The following is an 18,637-nucleotide window of genomic DNA, read 5'->3' as shown; positions in this document are numbered from 1 at the left end:
TTATTTGCATAGAAGTTCTAATATATAAAGTAGTTATTCTGCAAAAGGTGTCTCATACGAAAAGCACAAAAGCAACTGCACTGTGGAACGTGCACAGTTGCCCATTAGACTTCCACAACCGCACCCATTGCACATCTGCCATTTGTATAATGGGTACATATTGTTGCGGTGCATCATCGACAGGAGCAAGCGTGGCACTTTGAGAAGATGAAGAAGACGCCTGTGTGTGTTAGGTGCTTGCGCGAGAGGCAACTCGGACATCTTGTTCAGCTGCCGATTCTCGGTGGACGCTATCCTATAAGCCCAGACCTCGCCCCGTCACATTTGGTGGACGTGCTGGGTAACCGCCTCGCAACGGAACTTCGCAGCGGCCGTCGTTTGAAGGGTCATTCCACAACGATGACGGAAAGTACGGCGTCTGCATCTGCTCCTGGTGTTCCTGCGGCCGGAGATGAAGCGGTAACTACATCTCTTTCTGCGACCACTACATTCGTGCTCGAACTCCCGCGGGATCCTGGCACGTTCAGCGGTTCCGGCGATCCAGATGAAGTTGACATAGAAGTTTGGCTAGCAGAGTACGAACGTGTGAGTACTCGATACCGATGGGGCCCGACTCTTACGCTGGCAAACCTGTTATTCTATCTTAGGGGAACCGCCAAATCGTGGTATGAGAACCATGAAACAGAACTTGGGAGTTGAGCAATGTGCAGAGAGAAAATGTTGCACCTGTTCGGAAAGCCGATTGGAAGAAAAATGGCCGCGAACACAATGCTCGCAATGCCCGCACACTTTGTGTTGTGTCGCTGATGGGAGGACCCCTGACGTTCAAGGGATGTGCACGGCCCGTGTGTCTATTGCCGGTCATCCTACATTAGTTCAGTTTGCTGTCATTGAAATGTGTCCTCACGACCTAATACTTGGTTTGAACTTCCTGTCACGTCATTCTGTGCTCATTGATTGTGCCATTGGTGCTCTTCAGCTTGAACTGCCGCAGTTTGCCGATTTTCTAGCTGACTATATTCTCCCCGTTTATGCTCTCGTCACCACGTTCGCTTGCTCCGCAAGCTGTTACATATGTCACTTTGCCGTGCTCACGTCATGTGCCCGATGGTGACTACCTCGTCACTCCTATAGTCGACGTACTGATGGCCCGAGACGTCGCCCTTGCTCACGCTGTTGTTGCCGTCGCTAATAATGCAGTGGTTATACCACTACTCAACGTGAGTCTTTTGTCTCAAGTTATTCCGCAAGACATGTCTTTGGCCACCCTATCTCCACTTGACTGCTGCAACGCTGGTTTGGACACCGATACTACATCCCCCTGTCTTGGCCGCAATCACACTCTGCCTGCAGATAACATTAACAAGATGATTGCTCCCGACCTCACTGCAGCGCAAGCTGCCAGCCTTCGTAGTCTGCTAACATCATATAGAGACGTTTTCGACTTTGACCACCGCCCTCTCAGCCAAACAACTGCAGTGACTCACCGGATCAACACTGGTGATGCCAGTCCTATACGGCGGCGTCCATATCGCGTATCTCACAAGGAACGCCAAGTAATTCAGAATGAAGTGGACAACATGATTACTAAAGACGTTATAGAACCATCATCCAGCCCCTGGGCCTCCCCAGTCATGCTCGTTGAGAAGGATGGCAGCTGGCGCTTTTGCGGGGACTAACGCCATATAGACAAAGTGACTCACAAAGATGTCTACCCTTTGCCTCGGATTGATGAGGCCCTCGATTGCCTCCATGGTGCCCAATACTTTTCGTCTATCGACTTTCGGTCCGGCTATTGGCTAATTTCCGTCGACCCCATGGATCGTGAAAAAACCGCTTTCAATACGCCCAGCGGCCTCTACCACTTCAAAGTCATGCCGTTTAGACTGTGTAATGTGCCGGCAACTTTCGAGCGCATGATGGACTCCCTTCTCCGAGGATATAAGTGGTTCATCTGCTTATGTTACTTGGACGATGTCATCGTCTTTTCACCTACCTTCGACAGCCATATAACACGTCTGTCAGCCGTTCTGGATGTTTTTCGAAGAGCTGCTCTCCAGCTCAATTCTGCAAAATGCCATTTCGGACGTCGCCAAATCACCATACTCGGCCACCTTGTCAGTGCCGATGGTGTTCAACCAGATCCCGAAAAGGTGCGAGCAGTACAACAATTTACTGAACCACGCTCAACCAAGGACGTCCGAAGTTTTGTAGGGCTATGTTCTTATTTCCGTCGATTTGTCCGTAACTTCGCCGACATCGCTCGACCGCTTACTGATCTCTAAAGAAGGACGTTCCCTTCGCATGGGGCATAGAGCAAGCGGACGCCTTTTCGGCTCTTATCCATCTGCTGACTACGCCACCAATACTGGTCCATTTTGACCCCGCCTCACCTACAGAGCTTCGGACCGATGCCAGTGTCCATGGAATTGGAACGGTCCTTGGCCAACGACAGCACGGGAAGGACCGCGTGATTGATTACGCCAGTAGTCTTCTTTCACCTGCTGAACGGAAGTTCTCCATCACCGAGCGTGAATGCCTAGCTTTAGTGTGGGCCGTGGCGAAATTCAGGCCTTACCTGTATGGCCGAACTTTTTCCGTTGTTACGGACCATCACGCTCTTTGCTGGCTGTCATCGCTAAAGAACCCATCTGGACGTCTCTGTCGCTAGGCGCTCCGTCTGCAAGAATACTCGTTCGTGGTCCACTACAAGTCGGGACGCCTGCACTCAGACGCAGACTGTTTGTCACGTTATCCGGTTGAAACGCCAGCGACTTGACAGACCTTGATTCAGACCCCCGCGTTCTCTCCATCCACGCTTTAGGTGATATCTCCACCGAACAACGACGTGACCCGTCGTTACTCTCCATCATCGAGTGCCTGACCTCTGCTCCAACAGACCCTTCCGTTCGCCTGTTTAAACTGCCCGACAACATTCTGTACTGTCGCAGCTTTAACGCTGATGGCCCGGAATCACTACTCATGCTTCCCCATCACCTGCGTACCAGCGTTCTCGAACAACTACATGACGTACCTACAGCCGGTCACCTAGGCGTCTCTCATACCTACGATCGTGTGCGACGTCGCTTTTTCTGGCCCGGACTGTATCGTTCTGTGGTTCGCTACGTAACTGCTTGCGACCGCTGCCAACGCCGCAAGCGCCCCTCTGTGCTACCTGCAGCCCATTGACATACCGACGGAACCATTCTTCCGTGTTGGCCTTGACCTGTTGGGCCCGTTTCCTACGTCCACCTCCGGAAATAAATGGGTTGCAGTCGCCACAGACTATGCCACACGCTTTGCCATCACTAAAGCACTGCCGACAAGCTGTTCCACTGACATCGCTGACTTTCTCTTGTATGAAGTCATTGTTCATCACGGCGCTCCGCGGCAGCTGTTTACTGATCGAGGAAGGTACTTTCTTTCACGTGTTGTGGATGACATTCTTCACGCCTGCTCCACTGAGCACAAGCTTACTACCGCTTATCATCCACAGACAAATGGATTGACCGAGCGTCTGAACCGAACGCTGACGCATATGCTGTCAATGTACGTTTCGCCAGATCACCGTGACTGGGACAAAGCACTCCCCTTTGTCGCGTTCGCGTACAATTCTTCACGGCACGACACAGCTAGTTATTAGTCGTTTTATTTGCTATTTGGCCGACATCCAGCATTACCATTTGACACGCTCCTTCCTTCGGCTGCCCCCTTGCCTACTGAGTACGCCAGCGATGTCATTTCTCGAGCCCATGCAGCCCGTCAGCTTGCCCGCAATCGGCCGCACTTGTCCCAAGCGCACCAAAAAGACCGCTATGACAGTCGCCACCAAAGCGTGCACTTCTCGCCGGGGTCTCTGGTACTTCTCTGGACATCAAACCGCCAAGTCGGCTTATCAAAGAAGCTACTATCACACTACCATGGCCCCTACAAAGTGTTACGACAACTTAGTGACGTGAGCTACGAGATCGCACCCCTAAACAATGCCTCTTCGACCCCCTCACTCCAGACAGACGTTGTACACGTTGCCAGACTCAAACCATATCACCCTCCTCGTTCGTTGCCACCGTACTAAGAGCCGTGACGGCGCTTCCACCGCAGGGGAGTGATGTTGTGGTGCATCATTGACAGGAGCAAGTGTGGCACTTTGCGAAGATGAGGAAGACGCCTGTGCGTTAGGCGCTTGCGCGAGGGGCAACTCGGACATCTTGTTCGGCTGCCGATTCTCGGTGGACGCTATCCTATAAGCCTAGACCTCGCCCCGTCACAATATAAATAAGAATAACATGGTATTTTCTAATAAGCAAAATGTTGCATTTTGCTGTTGACGTCGCTGAGGGAAGTGTTTGTGTATGTTTCATGCAGGTTGACCCAGATGACAAAGACCATCCTACAGAGGAGATGATTGAGCGGATGGAGGAGAAGCTGGAAGCCACTCAAAGTGACCTCAAGAACCTCTTTCTCATCATATTTCAAGTATGGTTGGGCATGGGACATGTTTATTCATCATAGTCTTATATATTTTGTTAGTACTTGTAGTAAGGAAAGCCCGTGTGTACGCTCTTACAGCTGCCCACGGAAAAAAGAGAAAACATGAATCACCGAGCTGCGTTGAATGGCAGCAAGTTACGTTTGTGACCACGATTGCCTATGATGAAGCAGCTAGCTGGGGCAGGTCAAACTGATTTTAGTGTACGCAGCAACATTACTTTTTCTATAAAACGTGCTAACAATATGCAAATGGCATGTGCTTTTATTGCACTCTTGCAGTAACCAAGCACAATTTGTTGCTTACTTTGTTGCGTCAGTGCACGACTTCCACTTTTCAAAGGTTGGGCTGCTGGCTGATTCGTTAAAGGCTGTGGTGCATTATCACTTATTATGAAGTGAGGTTATTGTGCAGCACCAAATGGGGCATGTCTGCCTTACTATGGCCGCTATGAAATAGGTACATTATGTTTCATTAGATACAGTTGGAATCCCGGTATACTTGAAGCTTATAAGCCAGTATAATAAGCTATTAAAGTTGAAAAATGATGAATCAATGCGAGGGTAATACAGTAGACTCTCAGTAAATGGAAATCTGTCAAACGGAACTGCTGCTCAAATGGAGCAACTGCCTCTGACAAGATTGGTTTCAGGCTTGTGTTCTGCCCCCCTCTTCATCTCTCAGTAAAGGAACTGCTGTTAAGTGAAACATAATGTTATGTAGGTATTGGCGCCGGTGTCGACTAGAGGACGCTGCTAGCCATAGAAGAGGCTGAAGTGTCTTGCGCTCGGAACCGATTGTATCGCACTTGCCATAGGGTGTCTGCAACTGCAACTCTACGAATATCAATATTTTCCCATTCTCTTCAGGTTGTGTTTATTGACAGTCTACTGCATGTTCGTTTAACCTTGAAATGAGACTTCGTGGCAGTGTGGACTTCCGATGCATTGACGCCAAATTTCAGTTGGCTAGCAGCATTGTTGTGGCATTCGGGCAATTTCCAGTGCATATCTCAGAATGCACTGTTTAACTTCCTTTCGTGTTGTCTTATAAAACAGTGAAAAAAACAACAACTGAATACACAGATGCACGTACAGCGTTGCCTCACTCTATTCCTTTCTATGTTCTGGCCACATTGTAGTGTTTATTTGGTAGTCCTTGAGTGAAAATCCCAGATGGTACTCAAATAGGTTTTAGATAGATTAAATTAGTCATTTTAAAGCCTTTATTATGGTTTTTCAAGCTTTGCGAAATGTTTGTATTTGAAGGTTTTTAACCTTAATATGTTCGAACCAACACGCCTTGAGCATCAACGTACATCAATTCTGCAATTGTTTTAGTTTTTTTTTTAACAAGGTCTAATAAATTACCATATGCTGAGTGGTAATTGTACAACTTGTGTCTTTTAGCGGGAAATATATGGCTATGAATGTTCCAAAGTTTGCTTAAATTTTAGTTGGGACCCTGAGCAAAATGAACACTGTGACTTTTCTTGCAGAGGTTCATCATGACATTGACCGAGCACATCGGCCAGTGTGAGGTGGAAGGCACAAACTTCCAGACCTACTGGTTTCGGTGGACACTGGGTCGCTTGCAAGAAGTATTTTTTCAGGTACAACTATTCATGTCAATATTCATTTTAAGCTCCTGGCAAAAATTAGAATCCATGGTTTGTGCGCAAGTCAAGCGCTAGTATTGGCATTAATCTTGCCACCCTTTTCTGTTGCTGGTGTGAATGCGTGCTTAGTTTTTCTACAGGGTCATAGCCTCTTCATAAATTTATGATTGTTCTGCCCCTCGTCAAAGTTTCTTGCAGTGTCCGAGTCGTTTAAGTGAGTGGTGTTGTTTGGTGGTATCAGTGTACCTCTTATCTTTGTTCCATTTGTCCAGCTCATTCACTTTCCCTTAACTTCAAACTGCACCGCCACTCTAAAACAGATAAAAGCAACCTTTACCCTTCGTAATCTCCAGTGGGCTTCGAAATGAGTGACACGAGTTTCAGCTGACATTTCGTCTGCTGGGCATGCGCATGTAGTCTCGTCTTCATCACCGCCATGGTCATCACGGCCTACAAGTGCTGAAAAAAACACCGAGGAATTGGGAATCACTGTGACTCGCGACATCATGAATCTTTTTTGCTTCGATCCTCTGCGAAACAGTGATTCTGAAATCGATGCCAGCCGACGCAGCAACGAGGAGGCATTCAGGGACACATTGTTCGATCATGCAACAAAGCACAGTAAAAATCTTTGTGTACAGGACAGGTTCCGCAATTCCATCCACAAAAATAAACAGTCCGGTAGGGAACAACAACGATTTATTCAACACAAGTAGTCGGTCAACCTAAAGGTGAAATATGTCCGCACTGCATGAAATTTCGTTCGTGTATGCCAATTCTTTCATTACGCTTGGGCTCGGCTTCTTTCACCGCTCACGCACTCACAAATGCTGTTGGTTCATTGCGTGTCTCATTCACAGCCAGGTGTCCAGGTCGGTGCATCTTTCCCAACTTTAAAATTCCCTCAGAAACAGCACATACCCTGGTTGTGTAAAGCCAATGTTAAATGTTTTGTGGAGGGATGTAAATTGCTGGCACTGTCCTACCTGAAAGCTTTTATAACAGACCATTGCAGCTCTCTGCAAGAAAGACATTGCTTCATAAGGTACTTGAAACCCAGCACTGGTGTAAGTCGCACACAGCTGTTTTATAACATGTTGGCTCATAACGCTACTGAATTTGTAGCTCCTCATTTTCACTCACTGATGAGCACATGAAAAATCATTCGAACTGGCACAGCGAAGTCACTGGATTTGAGATGAACTGAGACAGAAAACCGAAGTGAAGCCATTGCTAGGCATCACCATAAGTCGGCTCCACGATGACAACACTAAGATCACCGACGTTATCGTTACTGGCACATCGTCACGCAGTGCTTGTGGTGTGGCCTGGGGCCAGCTGAACACATCATTGTACTAACAATGTCACAGGGGCCTGAATGCTCCATTCAGCCTTCATACACTTGCAAGATGTTTCAGCGCGCGAACAAAGGAAAAAGGACAGGGTAGACAGAAAGAGCGCTGACTTCCAACTAACTTTATTTCACAGAGTGGCAAGAATATATACTGCTAAAAAAGGATGATAACAGAGCATGAAGGTAAAATGCACCCTAATCTACACATCAGTAACAAAACACGTGTGACAGGTCCTCTATTGCCTCAAAGCCGAGCTAGGTAATCACGTTCAGCCTGTGATAAAGCAATCGATGATGTGCTTACACATTTATCTCCTAGCAAGTGTATTTTTTCGGCTTCAATAATTTCTCGGGTAAGCTGATCCCTGTGCCTTGCCAATATGGAGCACTGATCAAAGAGAGGGGTGCACCCACAATCTCGGCAATGAATGCCAAGATGCCCTTGTACCACATTGTGCACATTGTTTCGGTGTTCTCGGAGGCGGTCATTTATGCACCTGCCGGTTTGCTCGACATAGATGCACCCACACGTCAGTGGAATCAAGTAAACGACTCCCACTGCGCATGGGACGTAGCGTGTCCTGTGCGCGACAGAGCACGAGGCAGAATTTGCACGAGGTGCATTGACCCGTTTGCAAAGCCTCTGCAATTTTTCCGGGGCAGAAAAAACCACAAAAACGTTGGCGTCTCGAGCAATCTTTTTTAGCCTGTGTGATACGTCGTGCACGTAAGGCAGTACGACAGGCCGGCTCTTTTTGCCACTGTTTCGCTTATCCGGTTTGTCGCCTCGCTTCAAGACAGTGACCAGCTTTTCCGCCACCGAAACGAGAACATGCGCGGGGTAACCAGCTTTGGTAAGCCGCTCTACTTGTAGAGCAAAGCTGTGGTGTACCATGGGGGGGCATGACCTCTTTAAGGCATTGACAAGGCAGAGGTTAGCGATGCCCCGCTTGACCAATTTAGAGTGAGCTGAGCTGAAAGGCAGAAGAGGCTTGCCGCTCCTTGGCTCATACATCCAGCAAACATGTCGGGAGTCTAACAAAAGCTTCAAATCTAGAAACTTCAGGTTGTTATCAGTGGGTGATTCATGGGTTAGAACTAGTGGTTTCAGGCACTCTCGGAAAACAGTCAACACGTCAGAGGAAACGGTCTGAAAGTTTTGACTATCGCATTTCAACAACACTAAGTAATCATCAACAAAACGGCAAACTTTAAAAACTACAGAGTCGTCAAGCTTGTTTGACAAGACACGATCATGATGTGCTAGAAATATGTCACTAAGAATGGGTGCCAAACATGAACCAATACATATTCCACTTTTTTGTAAGTAGTTTTTGTCCTCCCATGATACAAAGGTGGCCTTCAAATAAAAACCGAGTAATTCTAATAAGCTGCTGTTGTGAATTCCAGTACGCGTTTGAAACGCTGATGATCCTAACCTGTCTATGGATTCCTCTACACATTTAAGTAGTTGGTCATGCGGCAAAGAGTAATACAAGTCCTTAATATCCACAGACATTGCCTGGAGTCCTGTGTTAGTTCGTCCAATAATGTTAATAACAGCGTCAGAGTTCTTGACCAAAAAAGGATCGTCTATTGTTATGTGTTTTAGCTTTTCCTGCAAGAAAAGTGCTACAGACTTTTGCCAGGTCCCCCTTTCTGTTACAATGACCCGCAATGGGCAGTCAATTTTGTGAGTTTTTGCAGAAAAGAACAGGTCAAGGCTAAGCTTTTTGCAACTATCTATCGCCTTCGAAAGCTTCTGAAACCCCAGGGCCCCGGTAAGAGTTTTTTGCACGCTTCTTAAGCTTATCCAGACCAATCTCATCATTCTCGTTGAAAAAAGACTGCATTGCATGCATAGCTTTCACTTTAAACATTGAACGAGGAAGAACCGCAAAACCACCTTCCTTGTCAGCCGGCAGAAGTGACAAGGAATGTGCCTTTAGGTACGCGACAGTGCTTCCTGTATTGACAAATTTGTTCGAAGGCTTACATCTCGAGAGCACCTGCACGCCTTGGGCAACACATCTATCACATTCAGAGTCAGGAGCACGACGGGCGACTTGCCTGACAAGAGTGAGGAGCTCGTGCGGTGTTCTTGAAGGTGCCACCGCGTACTTTGGTCCGAGGCATAGGGTGTGCTTAACGTTGTCGGGAAGAAAAGCATCCCCGAGAACATGCACACAGTCCTTAGCAGCTGGAGACTTCCTTGGTGTGATGGCCCGCAGGTAACTGAGCGACTGACGCCACATGAACTCGACGTTTCGGTCTACGAGGCTTGAGAGTTCACGACACTTCTTCTGTTTAACTGCTGTGCGTTCGTTCCCTAGGATTTTTAGTTGCAGGGCTTGACGGTACAGTCGAGCCTGCCGAAGCCATTCTGAGCGTAGAATCTTGGAAACTCTTAAACCATGGCCAACCGAGGGAGTAAGGCCACCAAACAATGCCTTGACTTCGGAAAGAAGTATCTTTAGCCGGATGCAGTACGCCAACGAGCGTGCGCGGCAAGCAGCCACACTGATTAAACTGACGAGAAGAGAAGGGCTTGTAGAAGAGGAGATATAGATGCCCGATGTACTAGAAATGTAACTCACAAGAGTGGAAACTTGGGCTAGTTGGTGCGTAGTCATATTTGCAAGATGTTTCAGCGCGCGAACAAAGGAAAAAGGACAGGGTAGACAGAAAGAGCGCTGACTTCCAACTAACTTTATTTCACAGAGTGGCAAGAATATATACTGCTAAAAAAGGATGATAACAGAGCATGAAGGTAAAATTCACCCTAATCTACACATCAGTAACAAAACACGTGTGACAGGTCCTCTATTGCCTCAAAGCCGAGCTAGGTAATCACGTTCAGCCTGTGATAAAGCAATCGATGATGTGCTTACACATTTATCTCCTAGCAAGTGTATTTTTTCGGCTTCAATAATTTCTCGCAAAATTGACTGCCCATTGCGGGTCATTGTAACAGAAAGGGGGACCTGGCAAAAGTCTGTAGCACTTTTCTTGCAGGAAAAGCTAAAACACATAACAATAGACGATCCTTTTTTGGTCAAGAACTCTGACGCTGTTATTAACATTATTGGACGAACTAACACAGGACTCCAGGCAATGTCTGTGGATATTAAGGACTTGTATTACTCTTTGCCGCATGACCAACTACTTAAATGTGTAGAGGAATCCATAGACAGGTTAGGATCATCAGCGTTTCAAACGCGTACTGGAATTCACAACAGCAGCTTATTAGAATTACTCGGTTTTTATTTGAAGGCCACCTTTGTATCATGGGAGGACAAAAACTACTTACAAAAAAGTGGAATATGTATTGGTTCATGTTTGGCACCCATTCTTAGTGACATATTTCTAGCACATCATGATCGTGTCTTGTCAAACAAGCTTGACGACTCTGTAGTTTTTAAAGTTTGCCGTTTTGTTGATGATTACTTAGTGTTGTTGAAATGCGATAGTCAAAACTTTCAGACCGTTTCCTCTGACGTGTTGACTGTTTTCCGAGAGTGCCTGAAACCACTAGTTCTAACCCATGAATCACCCACTGATAACAACCTGAAGTTTCTAGATTTGAAGCTTTTGTTAGACTCCCGACATGTTTGCTGGATGTATGAGCCAAGGAGCGGCAAGCCTCTTCTGCCTTTCAGCTCAGCTCACTCTAAATTGGTCAAGCGGGGCATCGCTAACCTCTGCCTTGTCAATGCCTTAAAGAGGTCATGCCCCCCCATGGTACACCACAGCTTTGCTCTACAAGTAGAGCGGCTTACCAAAGCTGGTTACCCCGCGCATGTTCTCGTTTCGGTGGCGGAAAAGCTGGTCACTATCTTGAAGCGAGGCGACAAACCGGATAAGCGAAACAGTGGCAAAAAGAGCCGGCCTGTCGTACTGCCTTACGTGCACGACGTATCACACAGGCTAAAAAAGATTGCTCGAGACGCCAACGTTTTTGTGGTTTTTTCTGCCCCGGAAAAATTGCAGAGGCTTTGCAAACGGGTCAATGCACCTCGTGCAAATTCTGCCTCGTGCTCTGTCGCGCACAGGACACGCTACGTCCCATGCGCAGTGGGAGTCGTTTACTTGATTCCACTGACGTGTGGGTGCATCTATGTCGGGCAAACCGGCAGGTGCATAAATGACCGCCTCCGAGAACACCGAAACAATGTGCACAATGTGGTACAAGGGCATCTTGGCATTCATTGCCGAGATTGTGGGTGCACCCCTCTCTTTGATCAGTGCTCCATATTGGCAAGGCACAGGGATCAGCTTACCCGAGAAATTATTGAAGCCGAAAAAATACACTTGCTAGGAGATAAATGTGTAAGCACATCATCGATTGCTTTATCACAGGCTGAACGTGATTACCTAGCTCGGCTTTGAGGCAATAGAGGACCTGTCACACGTGTTTTGTTACTGATGTGTAGATTAGGGTGCATTTTACCTTCATGCTCTGTTATCATCCTTTTTTAGCAGTATATATTCTTGCCACTCTGTGAAATAAAGTTAGTTGGAAGTCAGCGCTCTTTCTGTCTACCCTGTCCTTTTTCCTTTGTTCGCGCGCTGAAACATCTTGCAAATATGACTACGCACCAACTAGCCCAAGTTTCCACTCTTGTGACTTCATACACTGTTTGCACACGAAATAAGATACCGTAAATACTCGAATCTAGCACGCACCTTTTTTCCAATTAAGCGGGTTCATAAATCGCATGCGCGTTAGAATCAAGTACGAAAAAAAAAAATTAATACGGTCATTCTATTGCCATCGGCATTTCCAAAATGGCCGCCCATACGTGCGTCGGCATGGCGCGTCGGCCATTTCTGCCTATGTGTTTCCCATGTGCGGCACTTCGTACGTGTGCTGAGGAGTTCGTCATCTCGTAGTGCATTAGCATGGACGGCATGGAAGGGTCGACTCCAAAAACTCGAGTGCATCACGATGCCACTTTTAAAAGGAAAGTCATCGCGTGTGCAGAAACAGACGGAAATCGGGCAGCATCGCGGTCGTTCGGAGTTCCCGAAACGTGCGCGCAGGACTGGCGGAAACAAAAGCAGAAGATTGTTGACAGCAAAGCTTCACGCAAATGCTTCAGTGGACCACAGCAGGGTCGGTTTCCACAAATTGAAGAGCTGCTCGGCGAGTATGTGCTTGAGCAGCGAGCGGCACAGCGGCCCGTGACGACAGAACTGCTCCAAGTGCGGGCTATGCAATTAGCCTTAAAAAAAGGTCTAATGCGGAGCCAGTGTAAAGCGAGCAGGTGCTGGCTAACTTTATGAAGAGGAAAGGCTTTTCCTTCCAAAGGCATACGGGCATATGCGAAAAGTTTTGCGGAGGAGTACGATGAAAAGCTTCACAGTTTTCAGAGGTTCGTCCTCAACTTGCGGCACAACAACGGCTACCTGCTTAGGAAAATCGGGAATGCCGATGAGACGCCTCTTTACTTCGACATGCCTGGCACCACAACCGTCGAGAAGAAGGGGGTGAAGCAAGTTCGCGTGCTGACATCGGTCCACGGTAAAACTACAGTGACGGCAATGCTCTGTTACACGTCAGATGGGCACAAGCTTCCCCTGTACCTCATATTTAAAGGGAAGATGCTCCTGAAAGGAGTAGTTTTTTCGAGCGGTGTGATCGTGCGGGCCAACGAGAAAAATGGGTGCACGTTGCAATCGATGTCTTACTTTTTTTTTTTTTTTTGCCGTGGAAATCGGGTGCGCGTTACAATCGAGGGCGCGGTAGAATCGACTAAATACGGTAACTTCTACATAATGGACACAGTTCTTATTTTGACTGAAAAACTGTCATATACCAAGCTATCAAGCCGAGGCCACAGCACAAGCTTGAAATTTTATGTCACTGCTCCTTTATCATTGAAGCGTGCCAGAAAGATGTCTCGATTGTAGCCTTTTTGTAAATTTCATCATGAGACAAGCAGCTCATCCTTCTTCCTCATCACATATTTTAAAGGCTTAAGCAGCTTTGTAATATTAGTGGTCCACATTGCAGGACAGTCACTTTTTCAAATTATCTTGAATGTTCCTCCATCAAATGTTTGTGTATCCCTTGTCAGCATTTTAGAGTGATGACTTGTTCGTGAAAGTATTACTACGTTAAACCCCTTTATAAGAGACATGCTCCGGACAGCAATTCTTGTCTTTCATACGAGATGTCGCTTATACGCAGGGTACCTCGTAGGCATTTTCTTACCAACCCGTATTTTACTATAAGCACACTGGCGTCTCTTACACCTATTTGTTTCTTATATCAGTGTCTCTTATGAAGGGATTTGACTGTAGTTAGCATATTAAACTGACTCTTAATAATTCAAACAAGTCTTCAATTTTTGGTTGGCCCACTAGGTTTTCAATGTGTTTTGAAGTTGCCGCATTCAAACTCCTCATTGCACAAATTCAGTTATTTCAAACTTTTTGCTTGTCCATGCCTTGAAACACTTACTGCAGCCAATTTCCCGCCTGAAAAACTGCCGAACAAGGTATACTCCATGCAGCAACAGCCACATGCTGATTGAGAAAAGAAAGAAATTCAATGACGATTACGAATCCACCTAATGGGAATTCCCAGCGTAGCTTTTTAGGTGGTGAGATTGAGCTGCAGTGGTGTTCAACAACAAATTCGCTGATTTCCATCCAGGTAGTGTGTATAAAACAGGTTTCTTTTAGCTGCAGCTGCTTATAATAGGACAGACAGGCTGCTGTCGTAATTAGAGATTATTGGAACATAAATAGCTAATTGGAGGCTTACCTCTTAATCTATCTTTACATTGCAGAGAGTGTAAATTCACACCAAGATTCAATGAATATGCTGTTTTTGTACAGGCACAGGGATGAAGAAAGGCATCTAATGATTCAGGCCTGGTATATCGATTAGTGGTGGTGTGTGCATGAGCCACTCGTTGATTAACTTTAGAAAATTGAAATTGCTCCAGCCACAGTTCAAATAGAGTCCGACGTTTCGAGACCGACTCGGTCCCTTCCTCAGGGGGTGACTGTCTTGGTCATGGAAGTGTCGTCGCGTCGTGTTCTCTCACCACGGCTCCGGCTTTCCCTTTCCACCACGTTTCGGAGACCGTGAACGTACACCGAAGGCATTGTTCCCAGCGAGCGGTTCACATTGGCAGGCGTATGCTGAATGTGCCAAGACTCGAGCAAGAGCCTCTTTCCCAAATTCCGTTCTGTTTCAATAACAGAAGCGCCGTCTAAGTCAATTTTATGGTCGTGCTTCTCGCAGTGCTCCGCCAGAGCGCTACGTTGCACTTCCATCTTCCTGACGTCGTTCTTGTGTTGGCGCATTCTTTCCGGGAAACACTTGCTCTCGCCTATGTAGCAGGCTGGACACCCAGAACACGACACTTTGTAGACAACGCCCGGGTGTAGCTCCCTCGGAGGTCGGTCTTTCGGCCGCGGTAGCAAGCGAGCGAGCGTCGAAACAGGTTTATGGATTACCGTGACCCCGGCTTTTCCTAGGACTCTCGAGAGCTGTTCACTTATGCCCGGCACATATGGAATGGCGACGCGGTTGTTTGGCGCCTTCGTTTTTCTCGTGTGCGGTGGTGTGGCCAGGGCGGAAAGGGGGTCGGGCGGTGTGTCGCTTGCAGGTGTCTTTCCGCGGTGCGGTGGTTGTCGTCTCGACAAACGGCGTGACACCCGGCGGATGAACGCTTCTGTGTAGCCATTCCTTCGTAGCTCGGCGACAATCCTCTTTTCTTCTTTCTTCCTCTCACCCTCCGACGTGCAGATTACTCGTGCACGTGATAGGAGTGCCGAAACCACTGAAGCGTTGTGGGCAGTTGGATGACAGGACGCAAAATGCAAATACCTGCCGGTGTGAGTTGGCTTTCTATACACCGAAAAGGTCATGCGCTCGCCTTGTCGTCTGACTAAAACATCGAGAAACGGAAGCGCCCCGTCTCGTTCTCATTCCACCGTGAACTGTATCGCTTGGTCGATGGAGTTTAGATGTTCGAGGAAGCTTCCAAAGGGAAATGAACAAGCTCCTGGCGGATATCTTTAAAGCGCACCCGAAGGCGAGAAACACATACCTCCAGCTCATCTGCCGGAACGGCTCTGCACCAGGATTTTACGGGCTTCCCAAGACCCACAAGCCCACAGTTCCGCTCCGTCCTATCGTGGATTTTACAACATCTCCACTCCGGGCGCTGTCCAAGTATCTCCACCGGACTCTCGCGCCGCTCGTGGGGCAAACACCGACCCACATACGCGACGCCAGCCACTTCTTGGAGCGCATGAGAGATGTGACCGTGAGCAGCGATGAGTGCTTCGTCTCGTTCGACGTCGTGTCCCTGTTCACCAGTGTGCCCGTAGCACTAGCGGTATCTAGCGCACGAGCAGCGTTGAACCAAGACGAGCTCTTGGATGAAAGAACCTGCCTGGGCGTCGACGAACTGTGTCGCCTACTGGAATATTGCCTCAAGGGGACGTATTTCAGCGTCAACGGGAGCTTCTACAGACAAGCCAGCGGGACCGCGATGGGAGCGGCGATCTCCGTTACGGCTGCGAACCTCACAATGGAACACATAGAAGAGACGGCACTGGGCTCCTTTATTGACAGGCCGAAAGTATTTGTGAGGTACGTGGATGACTGTTTTTGCATAATAAAGAAGGCAGCAGTAGACAGCTTCCTCGAACATCTAAACTCCATCGACCAAGCGATACAGTTCACGGTGGAACGAGAGCGAGACGGGGCGCTTCCGTTTCTCGATGTTTTAGTCAGACGACAGGGCGAGCGCATGACCTTTTCGGTGTATAGAAAGCCAACTCACACCGGCAGGTATTTGCATTTTGCGTCCTGTCATCCAACTGCCCACAACGCTTCAGTGGTTTCGGCACTCCTATCACGTGCACGAGTAATCTGCACGTCGGAGGGTGAGAGGAAGAAAGAAGAAAAGAGGATTGTTGCCGAGCTACGAAAGAATGGCTACACAGAAGCGTTCATCCGCCGGGCGTCACGCCGTTTGTCGAGACGACAACCACCGCACCGCGGAAAGACACCTGCAAGCGACACACCGCCCGACCCCCTTTCCGCCCTGGCCACACCACCGCACACGAGAAAAACGAAGGCGCCAAACAACCGCGTCGCCATTCCATATGTGCCGGGCATAAGTGAACAGCTCTCGAGAGTCCTAGGAAAAGCCGGGGTCACGGTAATCCATAAACCTGTTTCGACGCTCGCTCGCTTGCTACCGCGGCCGAAAGACCGACCTCCGAGGGAGCTACACCCGGGCGTTGTCTACAAAGTGTCGTGTTCTGGGTGTCCAGCCTGCTACATAGGCGAGAGCAAGTGTTTCCCGGAAAGAATGCGCCAACACAAGAACGACGTCAGGAAGATGGAAGTGCAACGTAGCGCTCTGGCGGAGCACTGCGAGAAGCACGACCATAAAATTGACTTAGACGGCGCTTCTGTTATTGAAACAGAACGGAATTTGGGAAAGAGGCTCTTGCTCGAGTCTTGGCACATTCAGCATACGCCTGCCAACGTGAACCGCTCGCTGGGAACAATGCCTTCGGTGTACGTTCACGGTCTCCGAAACGTGGTGGAAAGGGAAAGCCGGAGCCGTGGTGAGAGAACACGACGCGACGACACTTCCATGACCAAGACAGTCACCCCCTGAGGAAGGGACCGAGTCGGTCTCGAAACGTCGGACTCTATTTGAACTGTGGCTGGAGCAATTTCAATTTTCTAAACTTTTCTACCCAGCCAGACAGATTGCTGTCAAAATGTTTACGTTTAAGTTGATTAACTTGTATAACAAAAATCAAACGAAAGCAATTATTTTTCACGTAGACCCCCACGCGTGCCAGAATTACAGGTTTGCCTATTGCCTGGGCAAGCACAGATAAGTTTTCATGCCTTCGTCCTTTTCTGCTATCGTGCAACCTATGCAGTTTTTAGTCAACATTTGAAGTGTTCTGACTTCCCTATTATGTATGTTAGTGTTTGCGCACCCACTCTTTTAGAATTACATCTAGAAACTTTACTGTCATTCATGCAGAGCTGTCCATGACGCCATTGCAGGAACTGAGAAGCAATAACTATCAAAACTCTGGTTGACATGCTGCTCTTGTCATATTTATGAGGACTTCTGATAATTACAACAAAATCATGAGGTGCCCTCGAGTTTCAACTATTGAGTGTCTATTGTATGATGGGTATACTGTTTTTTTTTAAAACATACTAATTTGCATATTTGCATGTTTTCAGTCAGCATCAAGCAAAAGGCATTCTGCCATGTTGGTACAGTATTTATGGTGCACAGCTGCTGACTCGAAGGTTGTGGATTTGATGCCGGCCTCGGCTGTCGCACTTCAATGGAAGTGAAATGTTAGAGTTAAAGAACACCAGGCTGTGTGCTTCATACCTAATCATTTTGCGGTTTGGGCGCGCGAGAACCCAGATAATATTATTTACGCAAAAAGTGGTCACATGCAAACAGTAGAGGAGTTCTTTCGATTCTTATTTCTGGGTTTCTGACCCAAACAGTAGATTTTATGGTAGTGAGGAGTTCATGTGGCATATAGTATTGGCTACAAATGTTGAATTCTGTGTTCCACTCTTTGTTGCAGCACCATGAACATGTGTTCAAGTATGTGACCACACTGGAATCACTTTTGTTCACCAGCGACATCGACCCTCATGTGCTGGAAGTGTTCCAGCAGTTTGCAGCATTACGTGCATAAGCGATTAATTAAATAACCATCTTCACAGTTGCATCATGTGCTTGTCTTCTTTTTGCTATGTCATGTGTATAAATGTATCATGTATCTATTACATACATATATTTGTAACACAGTTTTCATTATTTCTGAAAGGGACTGATAGTACGTGGGATTTGACTGTAGGGCGAATGAAACGACCGTCATTTATAGTGACAGAATCGGGCATTATTTTTAAGGTTTGAGTAGGATTTTTATTATCAAATATTGTCAGATTGCATTTGAAAGTCATAACAGGAATGATGCACAGCCTGGTGAATATGCCTTTATACTGTGCAAAAGAGTCGTTCAGATTCTTGTACATTGACTGTAGATTTTTAGGCTTTCCATAAATCATGCTTGGCATTGCAACCTGTATATCATCATGCATCCCCGCCTTTTCCACACTTGTTTGAGGTAAAGAGAGTTTACACCG

At 47.4% G+C, this 18,637-nt stretch overlaps 1 protein-coding gene across 1 annotated transcript in view; it reads left to right on the top strand.

Annotated features, from left to right (window-relative positions):
- The window catches only part of Cbp80 (Nuclear cap-binding protein subunit 1), a 54,888-nt gene extending 36,669 nt beyond the window's left edge, over positions 1 to 18,219 (top strand). The window contains exons 22-24 of the mRNA XM_037412265.2: positions 4,366 to 4,476; positions 5,988 to 6,101; positions 18,073 to 18,219. Of these exons, the coding sequence (XP_037268162.2) occupies positions 4,366 to 4,476; positions 5,988 to 6,101; positions 18,073 to 18,186 (339 nt within the window). The 3' untranslated portion in view covers positions 18,187 to 18,219. The remainder of the gene's footprint in view (positions 1 to 4,365; positions 4,477 to 5,987; positions 6,102 to 18,072) is intronic.
- Positions 18,220 to 18,637: the final 418 nt, after the last annotated feature.

The sequence above is a fragment of the Rhipicephalus microplus genome, chromosome 1, assembly GCF_043290135.1.
Source record: "Rhipicephalus microplus isolate Deutch F79 chromosome 1, USDA_Rmic, whole genome shotgun sequence".
NCBI lineage: Eukaryota > Metazoa > Arthropoda > Arachnida > Ixodida > Ixodidae > Rhipicephalus > Rhipicephalus microplus.
The sequence above is the reverse complement of the archived record's forward strand: the minus strand, read 5'-3'. Positions and strand labels throughout refer to the sequence as shown.